The sequence below is a fragment of the Tenrec ecaudatus genome, chromosome 2, assembly GCF_050624435.1.
Source record: "Tenrec ecaudatus isolate mTenEca1 chromosome 2, mTenEca1.hap1, whole genome shotgun sequence".
Taxonomy (NCBI): Eukaryota; Metazoa; Chordata; class Mammalia; order Afrosoricida; family Tenrecidae; genus Tenrec; species Tenrec ecaudatus.
This window is the reverse complement of record NC_134531.1, coordinates 95,082,288-95,101,941: the sequence shown is the minus strand read 5'-3', so window position 1 is coordinate 95,101,941 and position 19,654 is coordinate 95,082,288. Positions and strand designations below refer to the sequence as shown.

The following is a 19,654-nucleotide window of genomic DNA, read 5'->3' as shown; positions in this document are numbered from 1 at the left end:
TCCAAGGCTGGAAGCTTTATGGAAGCAGCAGCCGCATCTTTTTCTAGGGGGCGGGGGGGGGGGGAAGGGGGGAAGGGGTGGTGGCCGGTGGTGGGGGGGTGATGGATTCAAATCACCAAGCTTTTATTATCAGCAGTCGAGCACTTAACCACTGTTTAACGCTGAGGATCCTCCAGTCATTTCTACTTACTCCTACCTTGTTTCTCAATTAACACTAATCATGTCTCTTAAAGGAAAATTCTCATTAAGGCTCCATAAACTAGCTCTTTAGTCGACCTCAGAGATTGCTTTAATTTATGTAACTGGGTTTTCCACTTACCACTCCTCCAAAATATTTTCCTATATAGAAGTCATCGAGGCTGTGCAGTTCGAGATAGGTGGCCCCGAGCTCCTTGGCGAGTTGGATCCCTTCGGTGGTACTGACGCAGCTCCCTCGGTCGGAGGTACAGAGCGGGCACGTGCAAGGTAATTCTTCTGAGAAAATGATTTGAATAACAGAAGAGTTTAAAGTTACACAGAAAAGAGGATCTATAGACAAAGTGAGTGCCGAATAACAAATTAAGAATTCAAATCTAAGGAGCACTGTTGGCCTAGTGCTGACACACTGGGCTGCTAATCTCGAGGTCAGTAGTTCGAAACCACAGTTGCTCCTCAGGAAAACTATGATGCTTTCCACTCCCATAAATTGCTACAGTCTCAGATACTCACAATGGCAGGTCTACCCTACTGACTCGATGGCAGTGAGTTTGGTTTCATTTATCAGAATCTCCATTCGAGCATCTTCGGTAAATCTACCATCTACAAACTCCAAATCAAAAGTGTCGGTAGTAATGCAAAGGTGCAATTAAATAAGCCTTAACTGCAAGAAGAACAAATAATATTCTAGAAAATCAAAAGGATTAAAAAGTGATAGATGTACATTATCTACATTCACTTAATGACTACAGTGCAACCAGCCAGTAATGAGGCCTGCTTCCTTGACGTTCTGAGCATCATTCTTTCTCAGCTAACAGGCAAGAATACAAATTGAAAAACTTAATGATGCATATAGAACAGGGAGAAGAGGGAGTTGCATAGATAGATAGATAGATAGATAGATAGATAGATAGATAGATAGATAGATAGATAGATACACTTTCAATATATTCATCAGAGAAGCTGAATTATATGAAGAAGAATGTGGCATCAAGAGTGGAAAAAGGCTTATTAACATATTGCAAGTTGTTAATGACACAACTTTTCTTGCTGAAAGTGAGGAGGAATTGAAGCACTCGCTGACGAAGATCAAGGATTGCAGCCTTCAGTGTGGATTACATCTCAATGTAAGGAAGACCAAAATCTTCACAACTGGACCAATAAGTAATATCATGATAAATGGAGAAAATGTTCAGATGGGAAAAAAAAGTTCAAGTTGTTAAGGATTTTGTCATGGTTGGATCTACAATCAATGCTCATGGAAGCAGCAGTCAAGAGATGAAAAGATCTCGTGCAGTGTTCTGTTCTGCATAAGGTTATTTTAGGTCACAGACATCTCAAGGGCACCTAACTATAACAACAACATATTCACCAAGTCTGAATAGAATCCCCAATTTTCTGGGGTATTCAAGACTACAAGTTGCCACTCTCTTCATAAATTTCATACAAAGGATATTCCCATGAACCTAGACATTTAAAATATTAAACCAAATCATTCGACTGTGCAGATACAGAGACCATATTCAATCTCTTTATTCTTTTTTTAAATAGGAAGAATAAAGAGAATTTCACTCAAAATTTGAATGGCCTCATTTCTATGTCTATGATTATTGTTGTAGGTAGGTGCTGGTACTGCTGGTACATAGAGCTGACAGTGACCCACAGCAACCCATCCACCACAGAACAAAAGCCTGCATGGTCCTGCATGGTCCTACATGATCCTTGCAATTGTTCTTATGCCTGAACCCAATGTTGCAGCCAAATGTCAATGCACCTCATTGGGGGGGCCTTCCTCTTTCTTTTATGCCCCCGCCCCCACTTCACCAAGCATCTTTTCCTTCCCAGGGACTGGTCTCCCCTGACAATATACGCAATGTATGTAAGACAAAGTCTTGCCATCCTTGCCTCTAAAGAACACTCTGCCTCACTTCTTCTAAGACAGATCAGTTTATGCTTTGAGCAGTCCATGGTACTTTCGATATTCTTCTCCAGCACCACAATTCAAACGCATCAATTCTTCTTCAGTGTGCCTTATTTAATCCAACTTTCACATGCATACGAGGAAATGGAAAATACCATGACTTGGGTATGCGCATTTTAGTCCTTAAAGTAATATCCTTGCTTTTCAACACTCTAAAGAGGTCTGTGCAGCAGATTTACCTAATGCAACTCATCTTTTGATCTCGACTGCTACTTCCATCAGCATTGATTGTGAATCCAAGCAAGACAGAATCTTTGACAACTTGAGCTTTTTCTCCATTTATCGTGATGTCACCAATTGGTCCCGTTGTGAGGATTTTGGTCTTCTTTACATTGAGTTGTAACCCACACGGAAGGCCACAATCCTTGATCTTCATCAGCAAGGGCTTCAAGTCCTCGCCACTTTCAGCAAGCGAGCTGTATCATCTGCATACCACCGGCTGTTAATAAGCCCTCCTCCGATCTTGACGGCACATTCTTCTTTATATAGGTCAGCTTCGATGAACTTAACCTAAGAAGACTCTCTCAGGAAGCTAAAAGTGTGAGCTCAACTCTTGGTTGATACTGCTGCTTTCTATGACCACCACACTAGATGTGAATGGGTTGTTCCAAAGGCAGCTGAATTAAAAGAGGGGGTTTCATGTCCCTAAAAGAAATGCATGAAGCCATAGATGACCTCCTAGGAAATAAGACTCGGAGAACGACTGAGTGCAGGGTGGCTCGAGAGTGATCTTGGGAAGAGGTCTTCCCAGGGGTGACAGCCATGGGACCGGGCAGGAAAAAGGCTGAATTGCAATATGCAGCTGCAACAAAGACCTCAGTCAGTCTTACAGGACACTTCAGGGCCCGGATGGCCGTGTAGAGGCGGTTCTCCATTTGGGGAAAGAAGGCCGAGTCTTTGTACTCCTAAATTGACCAGTAATTGGATAACGAGGGTATAACCTTGGGCAAGGCACTTCCATCCACAAAGGGCAAGTCCTGAAAGACGTTGTCAGCTCTGAGGAGCCAGCAGCCAACAAGTCCGTGACGGAGGGCGCAGGCGCAGCGGACTTGAAGGAGCATCTGGAGGTGTACACATGGTTACACACGAGGGACATGCTATGCATCTGCATACTATGCATGTACAAACATACGTGTGTGTGCGTGTGCACAAGCACAACTTGCATAATTTTGGCTTCATACAAAGCAATTTAGAGCTTAGAAACCTTGTGTTCACCTTGCCATTTTCTGGAGGAGAAACTGAAACTGGAGAGTCGGAGCAATTTGTCCCGTCCCGTTGTGAGTTAGACAGAGAAACAAGAGCAGAACTGTGACGTTAATGGGCAAGACAGAGATGTGGTTTCAGTGAACAAGTACTGAAGCCAAAGATATGCTGATTTTAATATCAAGCCCGAGGACCTTAAATTATGCCAAGAAGTCCAATTTGAATTTTTGCTCTTCACACCATCCTCTTGGAACTGGAGCAAATAAAGGTTTCGCAAAGAATGTGGCCTATCTCAAAAATGCAACATGCTAGATTTCGCATTCTTCACGAGGGCTTCATAAACAGTGCCTTTGGTTTCGGAAAGAAAGTCTGAAGACAGAGGACCCTCTGTTTACAAAGCTCCCCTTGTGCTGATGGGATGGGGTGGGCAGGCAGATCATCCTATCAAACTGGGTTCCTGGATGAAAGCCTATCGAAGTCTGTAGTGTTTCCAGCGAAAAGCTATGTGAACACAATGTGAACAATGTGAAAACCATAACTAATCACGGTTTGAGGGGAAAGTACAGCTAATTTCAGGTTCAAGTCTGCCGAGTTGTGCTCTCTAGGGCATGCCCCACTGCTGTAAGCCCCGTCAGAGCTCCACTGCTCTCGGGAGCGGCTCTTTCTGCAGTGACCACAGCACACTGAAGTCGTGTCTTCTTGTTCACGCTCACCAGCCAAGGAAGAGCGCCTCGTCCTTCTCACACTAGCACCTGGAATTAACTGAGCAAACCGGGATACGGACTCTAGAGCATCCTTGGCTGCACAACGTCCTTTGTAGTGAGTTTCCATCCATCCTGAGCTATTTGGGGCTCTCTTCCGAACCATCCCTATATTCTTCCACACGGGCCAACTGTGGAACCGAACATTCCAAGAAAAAGTCTAACTTGTACAGCAGGAGAGCCAATAAAACATTTCCAAACCACACAGCTGAACTTTGAGCCTTTAAGCAGGCACATTCAGCGGACATACCAACACCATACATGGCCGTGTCTATATCAGCAACCCATCCTTGGTAGCTGTGTCTCAAGGTCATAGTGACTGGGAGTTATTCCTACGCGTCTGACAGTCTTCTGCTGCCATGTTATCTTTCACAGTAGTATAATGAGATGTCCACTTAGGAAAACAGCCGCCCCTCCCCCTCCAAAAAATGCATCTCTGGAATTCAAACGAATGGCATTTCCTTCAAAGTAATTGCTTTGAGGGCCTGTAGAGTTCTTATTTTTAGAATGCTAACTCTGTTTAGAAACCTTTTAGAAGCCTATTCATGTATTCTTATGCTAGCAAGGTATTAGCCTTTATCAGCACTCCAAAAAGAACACAAAATGATTCCCAATTTTAGGACCTTGAGGCAATGAATGTAATCCAGGCATATTCTAAGGAATTGGGGGGGGGGGTTCCCTTTAAAGTCATTCACCCATTCCACATTTTATAAAACAACCAAACTGATGAAGAGCCAAGTCTGATCTAGAAGGCACACAGAGCCAAGCTTGTCAAAAACAATGTGTGACGAAGGAGAGAGGTGAGACGGATGGTTTTGTGGAATGAATTAGAAAACGAATTCTAAGAGGGAGTTACAATGAGAACTCCAAGCATGGTGATGCGTATTTGGGGGCAGGGGATGCCCTTGAGTTGAATCATCAGTTGAAATCATTCTGTATGCAGTAGGGTCATTTCATCTTGTCGTGAAATTGAGTTTCTCACTTATTTAAATCATTTATGAAGCCATCCAATCACTCATTGAGCTAATGTTGACTGAGGACCCACCACACATGGAACAGGAGGGATACAGCTACAGAGATAAAAGAAGCCCATCTGAGGCCAGATAGACATGACTGGCAGCAAGCATAACATGGGAAGCATTGTAATAGAAGTATACAGTCACCAAGAGGACAGAGAAGAGATTACCTGTGCCCGAGAGCACCGTGAAAGATTCTACAGGAAAGGTAAGGATTTAAGATAAATATGAAGTTTTACACAGATAAGGTGGGGGCTGTAGGGACAGTGGGGTCTGTAGGAGAGTGGGATGTGCCTTGTACCAGGTGGCACTGGCAATGTGCGTGATACCAAAAGGACTCTCTGATAGTTTGGAGCAGAGTTTCAGCTGAAATGTATTATTGTTAAAACTACCCCTGCAGTTGCAGCAGGAGCTCTGGTTGCATAATGGCCCCACATTGAGCCCATTGTGCAGGCCAGCACTGTGAACGCCACAGCTGCTCCTTGGGAGAGATGGAGCTTTCTACTGCCATCCAGATGGCAGTCGCAGAAACTCACACTGACAGGGGCAGTTCTACCCTGTCTTACAGGCTTGCTATGAGTCGGCAGTGAGGTTGGTTTGGGTTTGCTAGTTAGCTTTTATATTTTTTTCTATCAGTGTGCTTACAGGCTAAGATGCTGTACACATTTGCTTTGTGAAGCTTCTCGGTGCTGCTATCCGAGGTGTCGTTGTTAACCAGCGACAGTCGTCTTTCCCGGTCGCACTGCCATGCACGTGCTACTAGTGTTTTACAGTCACCGATTTTGTCCCATTTTCTAGTGTTTGAGCTATCATACTGTGGCAATTAGGATTTGCAGACATTTATCCATAACTTTTTGGGGAATGAGCTGGTAAAGAAAGGAAGGTTTCCACTCAGTTCCTAATGATGTGATTCAATGTAGAATCATTTTCCAAAATTCAGCTTTGTTTTTGGTATTCCTGAACATATGTTTAGGTAATGTGTCATTATATGTAGCAGATTCTATTCGAGAATTAAAATGATAATACATATTACTGAGGGTTTGGGATGCTTTGGTGCCTCAAGAGGTTCATGGGTGTTGACTCCATGAGTTACCGCACTTGGGATGCATTCACTTCTGATTTCAAGATGGTCTGCTACCTCCACCCACACACGGACCTCCTCCACCTGCCACAGCCTAGAAACCACTGGGGGATGAAGAGAGAGGAAGAGACAGGGACAGAAACATGCAAACAGCACCCACAAATTAGAAGGGAAATTTTCATGAAAGAGTATTCAGCCCAAAAAATATAGGAAGTAAAGTTAAAGAAATATCCCACTGATACACAATAAAAACATCACGCTAATCTGGAAAGTGGGTATTTGGCAGCTTTTTTTTCCCTTTAAATTTCTAGTTTGTTGTGTTTTCTTTTTATATCCTAAATAAATAATTACATTTGTGCACATATATACTTGTAATTTTTTTTCACTGCTCAGCTTCCTTTAATGACCCCCCCATCCATCGTCCCACAGGGCAGGTGCAGGCGGTGGGCCAGTGGCAGGCGGTTCACTTGAAGATCTTGCCCTGGTTGAAGGCTTTGCCCACGTGCTGGAAGGCCCCTTCCCAGGAAAAGTACTCTTGGACCAGCGTCTTTGTCTCCTCACTGCCAGGATCCAGTTTCCGCCATGTGTACGACTCATAGTCCACCTGCCAATCTGGACTCAGCAGAAAGACAAGCTCTTGGCCTCTGAAGACCCAAACCCCCGAAATGGAGCTGCTGTTGGTTCCAAAGAAGATAACGCTGGTGAAGGCATTCTTCCTCAGCTTGTCCAATCACTGGAACATTCCAGTGATGAGGTTGCAGCTCATGAATGTCTGGCTCAGCTCCTCGGGGAAGCGGTACTCGGCATACCACAGGGACTAGCCTTCCTTGTCAAAGTGCTCCCAGAAATGCGGCAGCGCCACCGAGCGGGTGTCCTCATTGGAGTACTTGCGCTTGAACTGGTCCAGCACAAAGGGACTCTTGGGCAGGTGTGCAAAGGGGTCCTTGGCCTTGGGCTCAGCGGCCAGCGCCTGTTCGCATTTGTCCATCTCCTCCTCGGGGGCAGGAGCCGCGGCCTTCTTCTCTTCTTTCCGCTCTGCGGGGCCTTCTGCTTCTCCTCCCGGGGTGCCTTCTCTTTCCAAGGGTTGTCCTTCTTGGGCTGGATCTCAGCAAACTTTTTAGCATCAAACTGTGCCATCTTCTCACAGAGCTTCACCTACTCCAAGATGGCCCGGAACTGGGGCTGGTGAATGCAGGTGAGGAACCAGCGGTTGGTATTGGGGAAGGCCTAGTGGAAAGAAGGCTCTAGGACCTGTTTGTAGAGCCACAAGAGGGTGCAGACGACTGTGATGTCAGCCAGGGTCACTCGGTCACCCACCAGGAAAGTCCTGGTTTCCAAGTGAGCATCCAGCAGGCCTAGGATTAGCCGCACCTCCTCCTTGGCGTTCTCGGTGGCCTGCTTGTTGTGATGCATGATGCCCAAGGTGGGAAACACCCAGGTACTGGCTGGGGGGACGATGTCGCTGTCCGCGAAGCTCACCCACTGCACCACCTGGGCTGCTGCCTCTGGGGTTCTTCCCCGTAGCTCCTCGTTGATCACATAGTAGGCAATGGCATTGCTCTCAAACACACAGAATCCATCATCACCTTCGGACGCCGGGACCTTGCCAGCAGGGAATTTGCGGAGAAATTCGGGGGTGCGGTTGGTTTGGCCGAAGTAGAAGTGGGGTGTTGTGGACAGTACGCAGATCTGAGCCCCACTGTACTGAGCAGCGATGAGAGCCTTGCAGGCCCGCCAATTTTCTGGATATGTGTACAGGGTCCCAGCCGCCATGGTGATTCCGCAGAGAATGGGGGTGGGGCGCTCGGTGCTGCCCCAAAGTACGTCGCCGCGGGAGGGATGGAGGGAGGGCGAGAGCACGCGCCAGGGAGACATCTACTTGTAATTTTTTGAGTTTTTTTTTTTAAACAAAGGCCACCCCAAATGATACAAGTTTTAGTCTTTATAGAATCCAGAACTGGTCCATTGGAAAATCAAATAAGGCTACTATCGATAATTAAATAACTAAACCTGATGTCCAACAGAGAGGAAGGCAGAGTGCTAAGTTTGAGACTTATTTTAACATGAAAATCAAGTGTCTCCTAATCAACTAGCTATCGGGGATGCAAGAGAAGGGGGCTCCAGATGGTACTGGCTGGCATGGATGGGCAGTCTTAGCACCCTTTACCCAGACACGGAATTCAGTGGGAAAAGATGATGTCTAAGAAAATGCAGATCAAAGTGAGACTGGTACAGAGAAGCCAACTGGACCATCAGCAGTGATGGATAATGCAGAAGCCAGGGCAACGGACTGGAAGGCCCGCGGTCCAGGCATAGAGCAGGAAAAGAAGCCAAATGATGGAAGGAACCCTGGGGAACCACTAGACCATATGTGAGGCACGGGGAGTGGGGAACCAGGATAGGAAAACTAACTGTATTAAGCAGGGGGAAAGGTATGTTTGAATAAGCTCAATGAAAGAATTGGTATTCAAGTGTACTGAACTTGGCAATCAGCATGTAATTGGCGACATGACTGAGCACATGCTCCGTGGGACTGTGAAAGTGGACGTCAGACCCTAGTGGTCTGGAGAAGGAATGGGAAGTCAGGGGGAGGGCTCAGGAAGAAAACAGGCCTCTTTCTAGAATCACAGACAAGGTAAAATGAAGGGACGGAAGTGGTGTAGGGATAGGGTCCAAGGGGAGTCATGCTACTTCATTTGCATCTACTAAGGCTAAGCATACGCGAGCCTATGACCCAGACCTACTGTCAAAAGGGGCGTGGCACTAAGGAAACCCATTCATGCATTGGAACCTTAGCAGCAAGAAGAGCCAACTACAGGTTATCGACAGCATGGATGAACTGCCAATGCTGGAGCCCTGGGAAATCAGCCAGACCCCAAAGTCTATATGCCGTGTAACTGTACTTGAAGTACATTTTAAGACACGAACTTTAAGTTGTTCCATGTCAGAGGAGTGGGGGCTTTGGGGGGAGAGGGATTACTAGCTGGAGAGGGCCGGGAATGCTCTATATCTTGACCTGGGCGACACTGGCAAGGCTGTCTCCCCAGGTGAAAATGCCTTACGCTGACCCCTAAGATGAGTGAACTGTAGGTACTTGACCTTGCTCCATACTGCAATAAAAAAGTGAGCACAAAGCAACAACCACTAAGAACTGCTTTAGTGGGGCGAGAACCATTAAGATGATCTGAAAATCACCGCCAAGTCACAGTGAATCTTGAGTCGGCCTGGGAATATTTGACAATAATCTGCATCCCAAACAAACCGAACTCGTTGCCATGTGTCCCTGCCTACTCATAGCGACCCTACAGGCCTGCGTAGAACTGCCCGTGAGTTTCCCAGACTGGAAATCTTTGCGGGAGTCTAAAACCCTGTCTTTTTCTAGAATAATCTGCATATCAGTCATTCATAAACCCATCGGTCATGAGTAAACCTTGCTCTTACGGGCAACATTGTCAGTGTCTTCACTACTGACTGTCTACCTGGAAGTACTGCCAATATCCTTCTGTGTGCGATCTATCCTTCCCACTTGGACGGATCAATGGATTGCCAAAACAGAGGACTGTGCCAGCCTCCAACTTCTCATATGTCAAAAGAGCACAATTACTGTCTTCATTCACTATGGTAGGAGAGCAATTTAGAAGACAAGTTTGTATCCATCAGAATCCCAGAAGTTTGAGAGACTCTTCTCTGAATTTGTATTAGCATAGACAGTTATAGAGAAATGGCAGCTTTATTATTAGATATATTTCACTCACCTTTCCAAATATATAATATATATATATATATATATATATCATGTTTATCCATTGTTTGGACAAGATCGTGTGCATGTAAGATGTGTAAGGTATATGTGTGTAGGGGAAGAGGGGATATTAAGCCTCCAAAAAAGATTGTATAGTTGCTATTAAAGAGTTAACGTGGTAAGAGATTGATTTGCAGTAAGAGTATTTTATTTCTATGAAAATATCTGGGTAAACCTTATTTAGGTTTGAAATCTTAATTTTGGGAGTAGATTTTAACAATATTTATATTTAGATTGAGACCAAAAGGAATTTATTATGAATCCCACTTCTTTATTGTTTGTTGTCCTTTCCATTTTAATCCCCACTCCTTATAAGTCAGTGCTTTGGTAAGTACTATGGTACTTGCTATCTCATTATACAACACAAAAAAATAATCATACTCACCATTTTGTCTGGTGCCGACAGCAGCAATGATCACCGGCACAGAATTTAATGCTCTCTTTATGACAGGAATGTAATTATCCTTGACTTCGTGGAATGAGAACTTGTCATTGACATTGTATTTTATCACAATGATGTCAGCGCTTCCGATCAGATTCCGAGAGGTATACCAATCACTGTCAAATATATCCTAAACCAAAAGGCAAAAAGTAGTTGTTAGTTTGCTTGATATGAATTCAATCACAAAACCCATGGAAACATAGGAAATGTTTTGCTCCATTTTAATTTGTACACTTCTTTGTGATTGTTAGATGTTTTAAAAGTGACATAAAATTTTAGATGTTTTAAGTTGGCCATCTTTTTTCCAAGTCTAATTTTTTTAAATTAATCATTTAGCCTTAAGGAGTGGGAGTGGGAAATCAGTTGTAAAACAGAAGACCTAGAAAATCCCTGAGAATCTGATAAACGCTTTTTCAATATTTATATTCAACTATTTTGGGGCATCAAAATTATTCTGTTTAAATCCCAGGTATGGAAATCTCAAATATGCAATACCATGGCTGCAGAGATGATGCACTGGTATTAAATATAGACACTTCAAAGGCTATTTACCTGTGTGTACACTGCCGGATTTTCAGAGTTTTGATATGGTAAATCAACTATGAGCTCTGCTATTCCATGCATTTCCCATTCCTATTTCCAAAATTCATATATTATGTTTCAACTTGATCCATTCTTTGGATAAGACAATATGTATGTAGTGTTTGTCTATGTGGGTAGGGGGAACGAGAGGGGGAGTCTTATGCCTCCAAAATAGGTTTTGTGTTTTCTGTTAAGGGGTTAACATGGTAAGAGATTTATTTGCCATTAGTGTATTGCAAAAGTATATGAAAAGATCAGGATAAATCTTGTTAGTTTGAAATCTTTACAACTACATTTTAACAATATTTAGATTGCGACTGAGACCAAAAGAAATTTATTACAAATCGCATTCCTTGGAGCTCAGTACTTGGATGTTTATATTGGCATTTTAAAATGATTTTCCATATTTGGTTAGCACATTGGTCTGCTAACCATAGGTCAGCAGTTTGAAGCCAGCAGCCTCTTCTTGGGAGAAAGATGAGGTTTCCTCCTCCCGGGAAGAGTCAGTCTTGGAAACCATGAGGGCCAGTTCTGCTCAATCCTATAGCTATGGTCACTATGAGTCAGAATTACCTGGATTCCGTGAGGTTTTGGTTATATCTTTATGTCTCATAACATCGGTGACACATATATCATCCACAGCTTGAATCTAATCAAGTTAACTTTTCATCACTGTTTGCTGCCATGTGTTTCTAGGGCTTCATAAAACTTGATAAGGGATAGACAACTGGATGTGACTAACGGATCTGAACATTGTCGGACTTTTGAAAGTGTGTGCTTTGAAACACGATTCTTCTAAATCTGGGTAACAGTATGTGAAGCAATCAGTCCATCCCCATCAGTATGACAGACCTTTGCTCTGAGGAGTGCAGGCAGGAAACACCCTTTCCTTGTGAGAGCTGCCTCTCCAGGGTCTCCCCAGCCTCCTACAACCAAACTTACACGCAAATCTGTCAGTTTCCAGCTCCCAGCGTCCCTAAGGGCATGATAGAACTGCCCACAGACTGATGGCCTCAGGCTGTCATCTTTACAGACGCAAACAGCCGCACCTTTCTGTCAGGGGCAGTGGTGGGTTTGACATTTCATCTGGGCTCTTTGCCCTTGCAAAGCTTCTCCCATCCCTCCCCCCCCCCCCCCCCCACACACACACCACAGTCAGAGGACTGCACAAGTGGGACCGATAGATTGGCTGAAGGAAATTTAAACACGTCAAAAACTGGCCAACTGGCGTAAAAAGACAAAGGCAAACGCTTGCACTAGGCAGAGGACGCAATAGTGGGTGAAAGTAGAGGGAGACAGGGCAGGGCAATGTGCAAGCTTCCCAGCAGAATTCTACCCTAATTTCAGAATCCCAAACCACGAAACCCCTTCAGTTGTAACTGGATCTGCCTGATTCATCAATTTCCAACATAGAAGTGTTACAAAGTATACAACTGGAACAAAGAGTGTGGCCAAGTGAGTGGAGTGGCCATGAAATTCAATACAAAGGAGAGCAATATTTAACAGCCATTTCACACTGCAAGAACAGAAGTTAAAGAGAAAAAAATTTTTTCTCTGGGTATTCAGGTTACCAGAAAAAGTATACAGCGAGAAAGGAAACTTTGAAGGAAAAACTGTCTTGAGAAAATGGATTTGGGCATCATTAATACCATGGAATGGAGAAGAGAGAGACCACAATTATAAGCATATAATACAAACCAGGGTTTCAAATACTGCATACACACACACACACACACACACACACACACATTGTTAATGCATTACCTCACTGCCTTCTATGGAGCCTTTCTGGTAAACAGGAAGATACAGAGAAGTGGGCAAAGAAATACTAATGCAACCATATGCGGGACAAGGGAGTGGGTGGGGGAGAGAGCTACCAAATAATGAGCGCAGCTAATGAATGGGAAACATATTTATTTAAAAAGGGCCAAGGCCGCAGGGCAAGGAGCCAGAGGCAGATTAAAGACCTACAGAGGAGAAGCACAACTATCTCATTCCAATTCTCAAACAACGCGCTTCTTGTCAAAGGAGGTCCAAGAGAAAGTGGCTTCCAGAATGACGAAGAAAATGAAATTCTCCCACCCTGGGTGAACCAGCTCCAGGATTTCCTCCAGGGCCTTACGCAACTCAAGGCACAGCGTTGAACTTAGAGAACTGAGACTCATTGGAAAGATCTTTCATTTAAAAACATTGATTTTCTACAGTGAAACAATTTTATTCTACTTGACTATGCAACTGTAACTATTACTAACTGCAAATGTGTGGTAACATCGCTGCCTCGGGGTACTTTGTGTAAATAATGATTGATGTGCAAGAACACTTGATTCTTGCTTTGTGTAAGAGATCGGAGACTAGACAAACCAAATTCATCGCCATCTGTCAATTCCAACTCATAATAACCCCAATGGGACAGAGGTTTCTGAGGCTATATGCCTTTATGAAAGCAAAAAGTCCCACCTCAGAGCCACTCCTGGATTCTAACTGTTGACCTTGCAGTTAGCAGCCCAACAAGTACCCTTAGTAAGCCAGAATAGTACAGACTGGTGCATGGTCTCTATAGAAACACTGTGAGTCAGAATCATCTTGATAGCACAGAGCTTTTGGTTTGGATCTCATGTAACCCTTTACACAGCTCTAGGAGACAAGAATATAAGACTGAGAGAAGATAAATGCCGACCAAGGACACACACACACAGTCATTCAGTGCAGTGTAGACTTTTAAAATCAAATCCTTTTGATATATTTAATATTCCCATTCATTTTACATAATCAAATATCAGCTGATAGATATAATGAACTTTGGTACCTCTGATGGGCTTTCCTTACCACCAGAAGAAAAAAATCACTTTATAAAGATTAACCCTAGAAATCTACCATTATAACCTAAACACTTGCATCTCATTACAAACTCAATGCCTCAAGCAGGGCCTGGGTTGAACCAAACAAAAAATGATTAACATGATAAAGCATACAATCAGAGAGTATGGCAAAACGCCAGACTAAAGAGGCTTATTGGATCCATATGAAAGATTTCACTGTGTGTACACAATACATAGGGTCAGTGTATTATTTATTTTTTGCTAAACTAGCAGCATAAACAGGAAGGAATTCATAGCTCAAACCGGGATGTGGGGCAGGAAAGGCAATTCTACCATCCGAAATCAGCTTATTTTTCCCCCTACATTTATTTACTCTACTCTCTCATTATGTATTCAACTGTATGCTGATCCAATAAAAGCGGACAGACTCTAAGGCTCTTCACAACAAAAGGGTTGAGCTAAAGGAGGTGTCTCAGTTGTTTGAATAGCCATCCAAGTTTTAACAAGTTATCTATCAATATTTTTTATGAACAGTATCACCATGGTCATCATTAGGGACTTAATTATTGAAAAGGCATGGTTTTATTTATTGTTAGTTTCTGGTTTTTGTTTGGTTTTGGTTTTGCCTTGGGGTGAAATTCAAGTGGTAGCAGCTGTGGGATGTCCTGAAAGGAGTATTTACAGAAGCAAAGACCAGGTCTGAGTTCTTGCGGATTCAAGCCGGTGGATTCAAGCAGTGGACCATCTGCTCTAGTGAAGATTACAGCATTGGCACCCCTATGGGGGAGGTCTGCTCTATCATACAGGGTTGCTAGAGTTGGAATAGGCTCAATAGCACACAATAGCAACAATGAACTTTCCATTAGTTGACAGTTCATTTGGGCATATGATGTCTTTTCCGTAATATGGAAACTATGTACGGAATGTTTCTATTCAACTTGTCTACATTTCTATAGGAAGATATACTCTTTCTTTCCTTATGACTCCGGACTCCAGGTGTTGCGTTTGTTGTTTTTCAATTGCTGTTTGAATGTAACACTCTCATCTGATACTAATCTATATTTTCTTTTCAAACCTGAAGATTCTTCCATTATAAAATTCTATCTTAAACTACAATTTTAAATCCAATATCAGAAAATTCCAAATATTAAATGAATGATATCTAGAAAGTGTTCATTTAGTATCTGGAATTGTATGATATTTTACTTAATATACAAATGCCGTGTTCAATCAATATATGGAATTACATCCTGAAAACCTTTAGGTGTGAGGAAATACATTCCCTTCTCCTTTTATCAAATACTCAGGAATTAATTGGAACTGGTCTACTGTTACTATTTCTTTCAATTCGCCCAAAATTTAAAAAGAAAAAAAAAATCCAAGCAGCATCAATAATGTTCCCTAAAAGAATGGTCATTATGATTCAAAAGAAAAACACTAAAATTTTCAGAAGTGGACTCTAGAAATGAATTACTTGGAAGTTAATTCATAGTCTGCCCCTCCCCCACCCCCATTTCCAGGGATCCTATTTCTGAAGGGCCCCCCTGAATACGTTGTCACATTATCATGAAAAAGTATTGCTCCCTAGTGCTGCTGGTGAAACCCAGTGACCCAATCGCTTGGGCTTGGCACAGTTGGCTGTCAGCTGTCTACCAAGGGACAACCCACAGTAGTGGAGTGGAGAGTAAACGCTCCGCATGCCCACTGGGGTTTTTTACTTCCCAGGAGTATTCCGCAACTGGGAGTATTCCCTCTGCTCATTGAAACAAAGAATCGGAGAGTTCCCGGCAAAGTGCTTTACAACTCTACCCAGGTGACTGACCCAGGCGCCCCGCCCGCACTCATGGAAGGGGGCTAACGGAGAAAGGGGGTGGAGGGGAGAGGCGAAGGCAAAGCCTCCTGAGGCCTGGGCACAGCGCAGCTGCTGCCCCTTACCCAGACAGGGCAGTCGTGGACAACCAGCTTGACGTTCCCAAACGCGCTGGCCTGATACTCAGTGAACACCGGCCGCGCCACCGTGCTGGTGGCGTTCAGCAACAAGCTGCTTTCGTCCCCGGCGACTAGAGGGCTTCTCCCCAGGTAGGTGCGGATCAGCCCCGACGGCCGATTGTCCTGATGAAACGCGTCGCCCTCGTTCCCCAGCGCCACGATGTGAATAGACCTACACGGGCGGAGAAGGGAGCGAGGGAGAAAAGACCACGGTCAGCGCACCTAAGCACTTGGATCGGCACAGGAAGTGCGGGGGCCGGGCGGGCGCGCGGCGAGGATGGGCGCGAGCCCCTCGCCCGGGACGCACGACGCGCGGTCGGGGTCCGGACAATGGCAGGAGGCGACGCGTACGTACATGATCCCGAATCCAAGGGCAGGGCGGCGGCTCCGAGCAAAGCGGCTTCTTCTCACTGCCTCTCGGGGCCCGTCGGTGGCGAGTGGACCCGCAATCCGCTCATCCCCGGCCGAGCCCTCCCCGCGCGCCTCCACCCGGTGCGGCCGATGCAGAGCGAGGCCGCGCCAGGCAGCGAGCGGGCGAGGCGGAGAGTGCGCGCCGCCAACCAGTCAGGAAGTGCCGGAACCCCCGCCTCCCTGGCCGTGGCCGCGAGCGGCCGAGCGCGCAGGGCCCGTGTGCAGCCCGGAGTGGATTGCGCTGACCGCAGCCCCTCTCCGCCGCGCCTCCGCGGCCGCGCAGCTGTCGCCTCCTGCCTGCTGCTCCTGCCTGCTGCTGCTCCGCCTCCTGCCGCCGCCGGGGGGCGGGGGGGCGCGGAGCCCAGCCCGACCCCCGCCCCCTCGGTGCACCCGGCGGCGGGCGGGCGCGGCACGTGCCGGGGGCCGGGGGCCCCGGGGTGGAGGGCTCTCCCCCAAGGGGCCCCGGAGCCTCCGCGGGACACAAAGGGTGGTGGGGAGGGCGGCTGGCCGGCCCTGGGGACAGCGGGAAACGAACTAACGCAGCGCACCGGCCCGAGAGCCCGCGGCCACCAATCGGTCTGCAGCCAGTTGGTTGAACTCGCCAGGCTGCGTGTAACCCGAGCCCAGGAGGGTGGAGTGAGGCGTTGGGGCGGGGTGGGGGGGTGGGGGTTCACAGAACACCACGGAAAAGAGGCAAGGGAGATTGGGATTCAGGCTGCTTTCCTCTGCTGGCAACCCTCTTTGGGGGAGGGGTTTGTCCATGCTTGGCCTTGACCGAAAGTATTTTACCACGTCTGCTGCTTTGTCATTTGTCAACATGCGCTGTACAGCTGTTTTCGAAAATCATGCTCGTTCGAAAAAATAAAGGCATCATTCATGCTGCTGCAGAAAGGGTTCTTTGTTCAGACGTCAAGTGATTTGCTAATGTCACTTTTAAAGGGTTATTTACTAGGTCTAGCTATATTGGGCTATTTGGCAAACTCTAGGCAAATTGTAGTAACCGCAGGAGTTCTTTGTTTGTTTGTAAGTGCTGGGGCTTTTATTGTGATAGCTTTTTAAAGAAGTTCTGGGTGAGGTTCTTAACATGTTTACAAGTGCTAATGACCTCTAAAACCTGATGGCTACATAACTGTAGTTTCTCCAAAGAACTGGAAAAGGCAATCATACTAATGAAAGGATACTTTAGATGCTTTGATGACAATGCACTTAGGTTAACATTATGTACGTTCCCCCAGGACCTCAAGCCACCTCCGAACACACTGGAGGCCACCTTCAAATACCAAGGAGAACAGTAGGGGGTGCTCTGGGGCTCAGCTTCTCCTTAAACATGATGAGTCTTGCAAGTACGCAGAGTTCTTGTTCATCCTTTTATTTATTTATTTATTTAATCATTTATCTATCTATCTATCTATCTATTTATTTATTTATTTATTTCCCCTACTTTAAAATCCTCAGCTATTTTGAGGGTTTGAAGGACTAGGGCACTGCAGACTAGTGAAAGAAGCCTTTGGCATCTCTAGAACTTCTTAACTTGAGGCCCTAGTGGTGTAATGATTATGAGCTGAGATGCGATCCGCATGGTCAGCAGTTCGAAACCACTAGAAAACCATTGGGATGTCTACTCTACTCCTGGTCTCGGAAGCCCATAGGTCACTAGGAGTCAGTACTGACTCGATGGCAGTGAGGGTTTCTTTGGAGTTTTTGCTCTGCTTAGAAGCCCTGATGGCATCATGGTTGCATGTTGGCTGCAATTTGAACAGAGCACCGGCTCTGTAGGACAAAGAAGCTGTCTACTGACTTCTTGGAAATTCACCGGATCGTTCTACCCTCTCCCTTTGGGTCACTATGTATCCATTTGGACTTATTAGTTTGTTTTTGGCTAATCGTTTTGTTGTTCAGGGAAAAAGTAATTGTAATTGTTTTTCATCCTCAGGATAAAATAGGAGGCATGTAAAAGAGGTCACTGATTTTGCTGTTGTTGTAATAGAATTTCAGTTGCAGGCTACAGTCAGCTTACTCTTTTGTTTCTAGAACCTGAGGAAATCAAGAGCACAGGGATCACCTTTTCTGTTAGATCAATGCCTGCCTGCCTGCCTGCCTGCCTGCCTGCCTGCCTGCCTGCCTGCGGACCAACCTACCTGCCTACCTAGTGCCAGTGAGTTGATCTCTGACTCATAGTGACTCCATAGGACAGACTGGAATCTCTCCCTAGGGTTTCTGAAGCTGGACATCTTTACTGGAGCGAGAGACTCACTCTCCCTGCCAGCAGATGTGGGTTTGGACAACCAGCGTTGCATTCTAGCAGCCAAACCCACTGTACCACCAGGCCTCCCTTTATAGCCATAGAAAATGCTTTTCCTTATCAGGCCCCTCCCGTAATCCACAAGTCAAAACAAGGACACTAAGAGTATAGTCACTGAGCAGCTGCAGGAATGCAGACATTAGCCATTCTGTCCTCAGTTAATGAGTAGAAGAGCCTGCCCTGTGCACAAAGGCTACTAAGATAGTAAGGACCCAGTCTTGGCCCTTGAGAAGCAAGGGTTAATAGAATATGGATATTAATGAACTGTGTCCTTTGGGGGAAAATCCTGCTCCTTGTTGTCTGGTGCTGCTGAGTTGGATCTGATCCATAGCAACGTCCCTCATGTATAACAGAACACAATATCACCCAGTCTTGAGCCATCCTCACAATTGATATATTTTAACTTATTATTGCAGTCACAGGATCAGTCCATCTCATTGAAGGCTTTCCTCTTTTTTCTGACCCTCCACTTGGCCACGCAAGATGTCTTTCCAGGGGCAAGTCTCTCCTGATAACATATCTAAAGTACATGAGATAAAGTCTCACCATCCTCCATGCTAAAATGAATTCTATCTACACCTCCAAGACAGAATTGTTTGTTCTTTTGGTAGACCATGGTATTTTGAATATTCTTCACCAACATTATAATTTAATACATCAATTCTTCTTTGGTCTCACTTATACATTCAACGTTCACTTGCATATGAAGTGATTGAAAACGCCATGGTTTGGGGCAGGTGCACTTTATTTCTCAAAGAGGCACTGTGTGGTGAGCATTTTGGTTCTCTTTACATTGAATTGTTATGCCTTTAAATAACTGTAGCAGAAGTTTATTGTATTAGTCTGGGTTTACTAGAGAAACAAATCCAGAGACACTCATGTGTATGTAAGAGAGGGTTTGAGATAAAAGAGCAATTGTATATTAAGAAAACATCCTGGCCCAGTTCACATCAAGTCCATAAATTTGATATTAGCCCATAAGTCCAATATTAGCCCTTATGCCCCATACTAGTCCCTAAATTCTTCTACAGACTCACACAGCACATGCAATGATGCTGAAAGCAGGAAGA

At 45.2% G+C, this 19,654-nt stretch overlaps 1 protein-coding gene and 1 pseudogene across 2 annotated transcripts in view; both read right to left on the bottom strand.

Annotated features, from left to right (window-relative positions):
- RHOBTB3 (Rho related BTB domain containing 3) overlaps nucleotides 1-16,804 on the bottom strand; it is a 79,061-nt gene extending 62,257 nt beyond the window's left edge. Inside the window, exons 1-4 of one of the 2 annotated variants that reach the window (XM_075541297.1) lie at nucleotides 16,227-16,804; nucleotides 15,818-16,043; nucleotides 10,425-10,611; nucleotides 320-471 (exon numbers count right to left, since the gene is read on the bottom strand). In XM_075541297.1, coding sequence (XP_075397412.1) covers nucleotides 320-471; nucleotides 10,425-10,611; nucleotides 15,818-16,043; nucleotides 16,227-16,228 — 567 coding nt within the window. In that variant the 5' untranslated portion in view covers nucleotides 16,229-16,804. Of the gene's footprint in view, nucleotides 1-319; nucleotides 475-10,424; nucleotides 10,612-15,817; nucleotides 16,044-16,226 lie in introns of both variants that reach the window. The other variant, XM_075541296.1, reaches the window with a different exon arrangement.
- Nucleotides 6,701-8,025, bottom strand: LOC142440905 (elongation factor 1-gamma pseudogene; annotated as a pseudogene).
- Nucleotides 16,805-19,654: the final 2,850 nt, after the last annotated feature.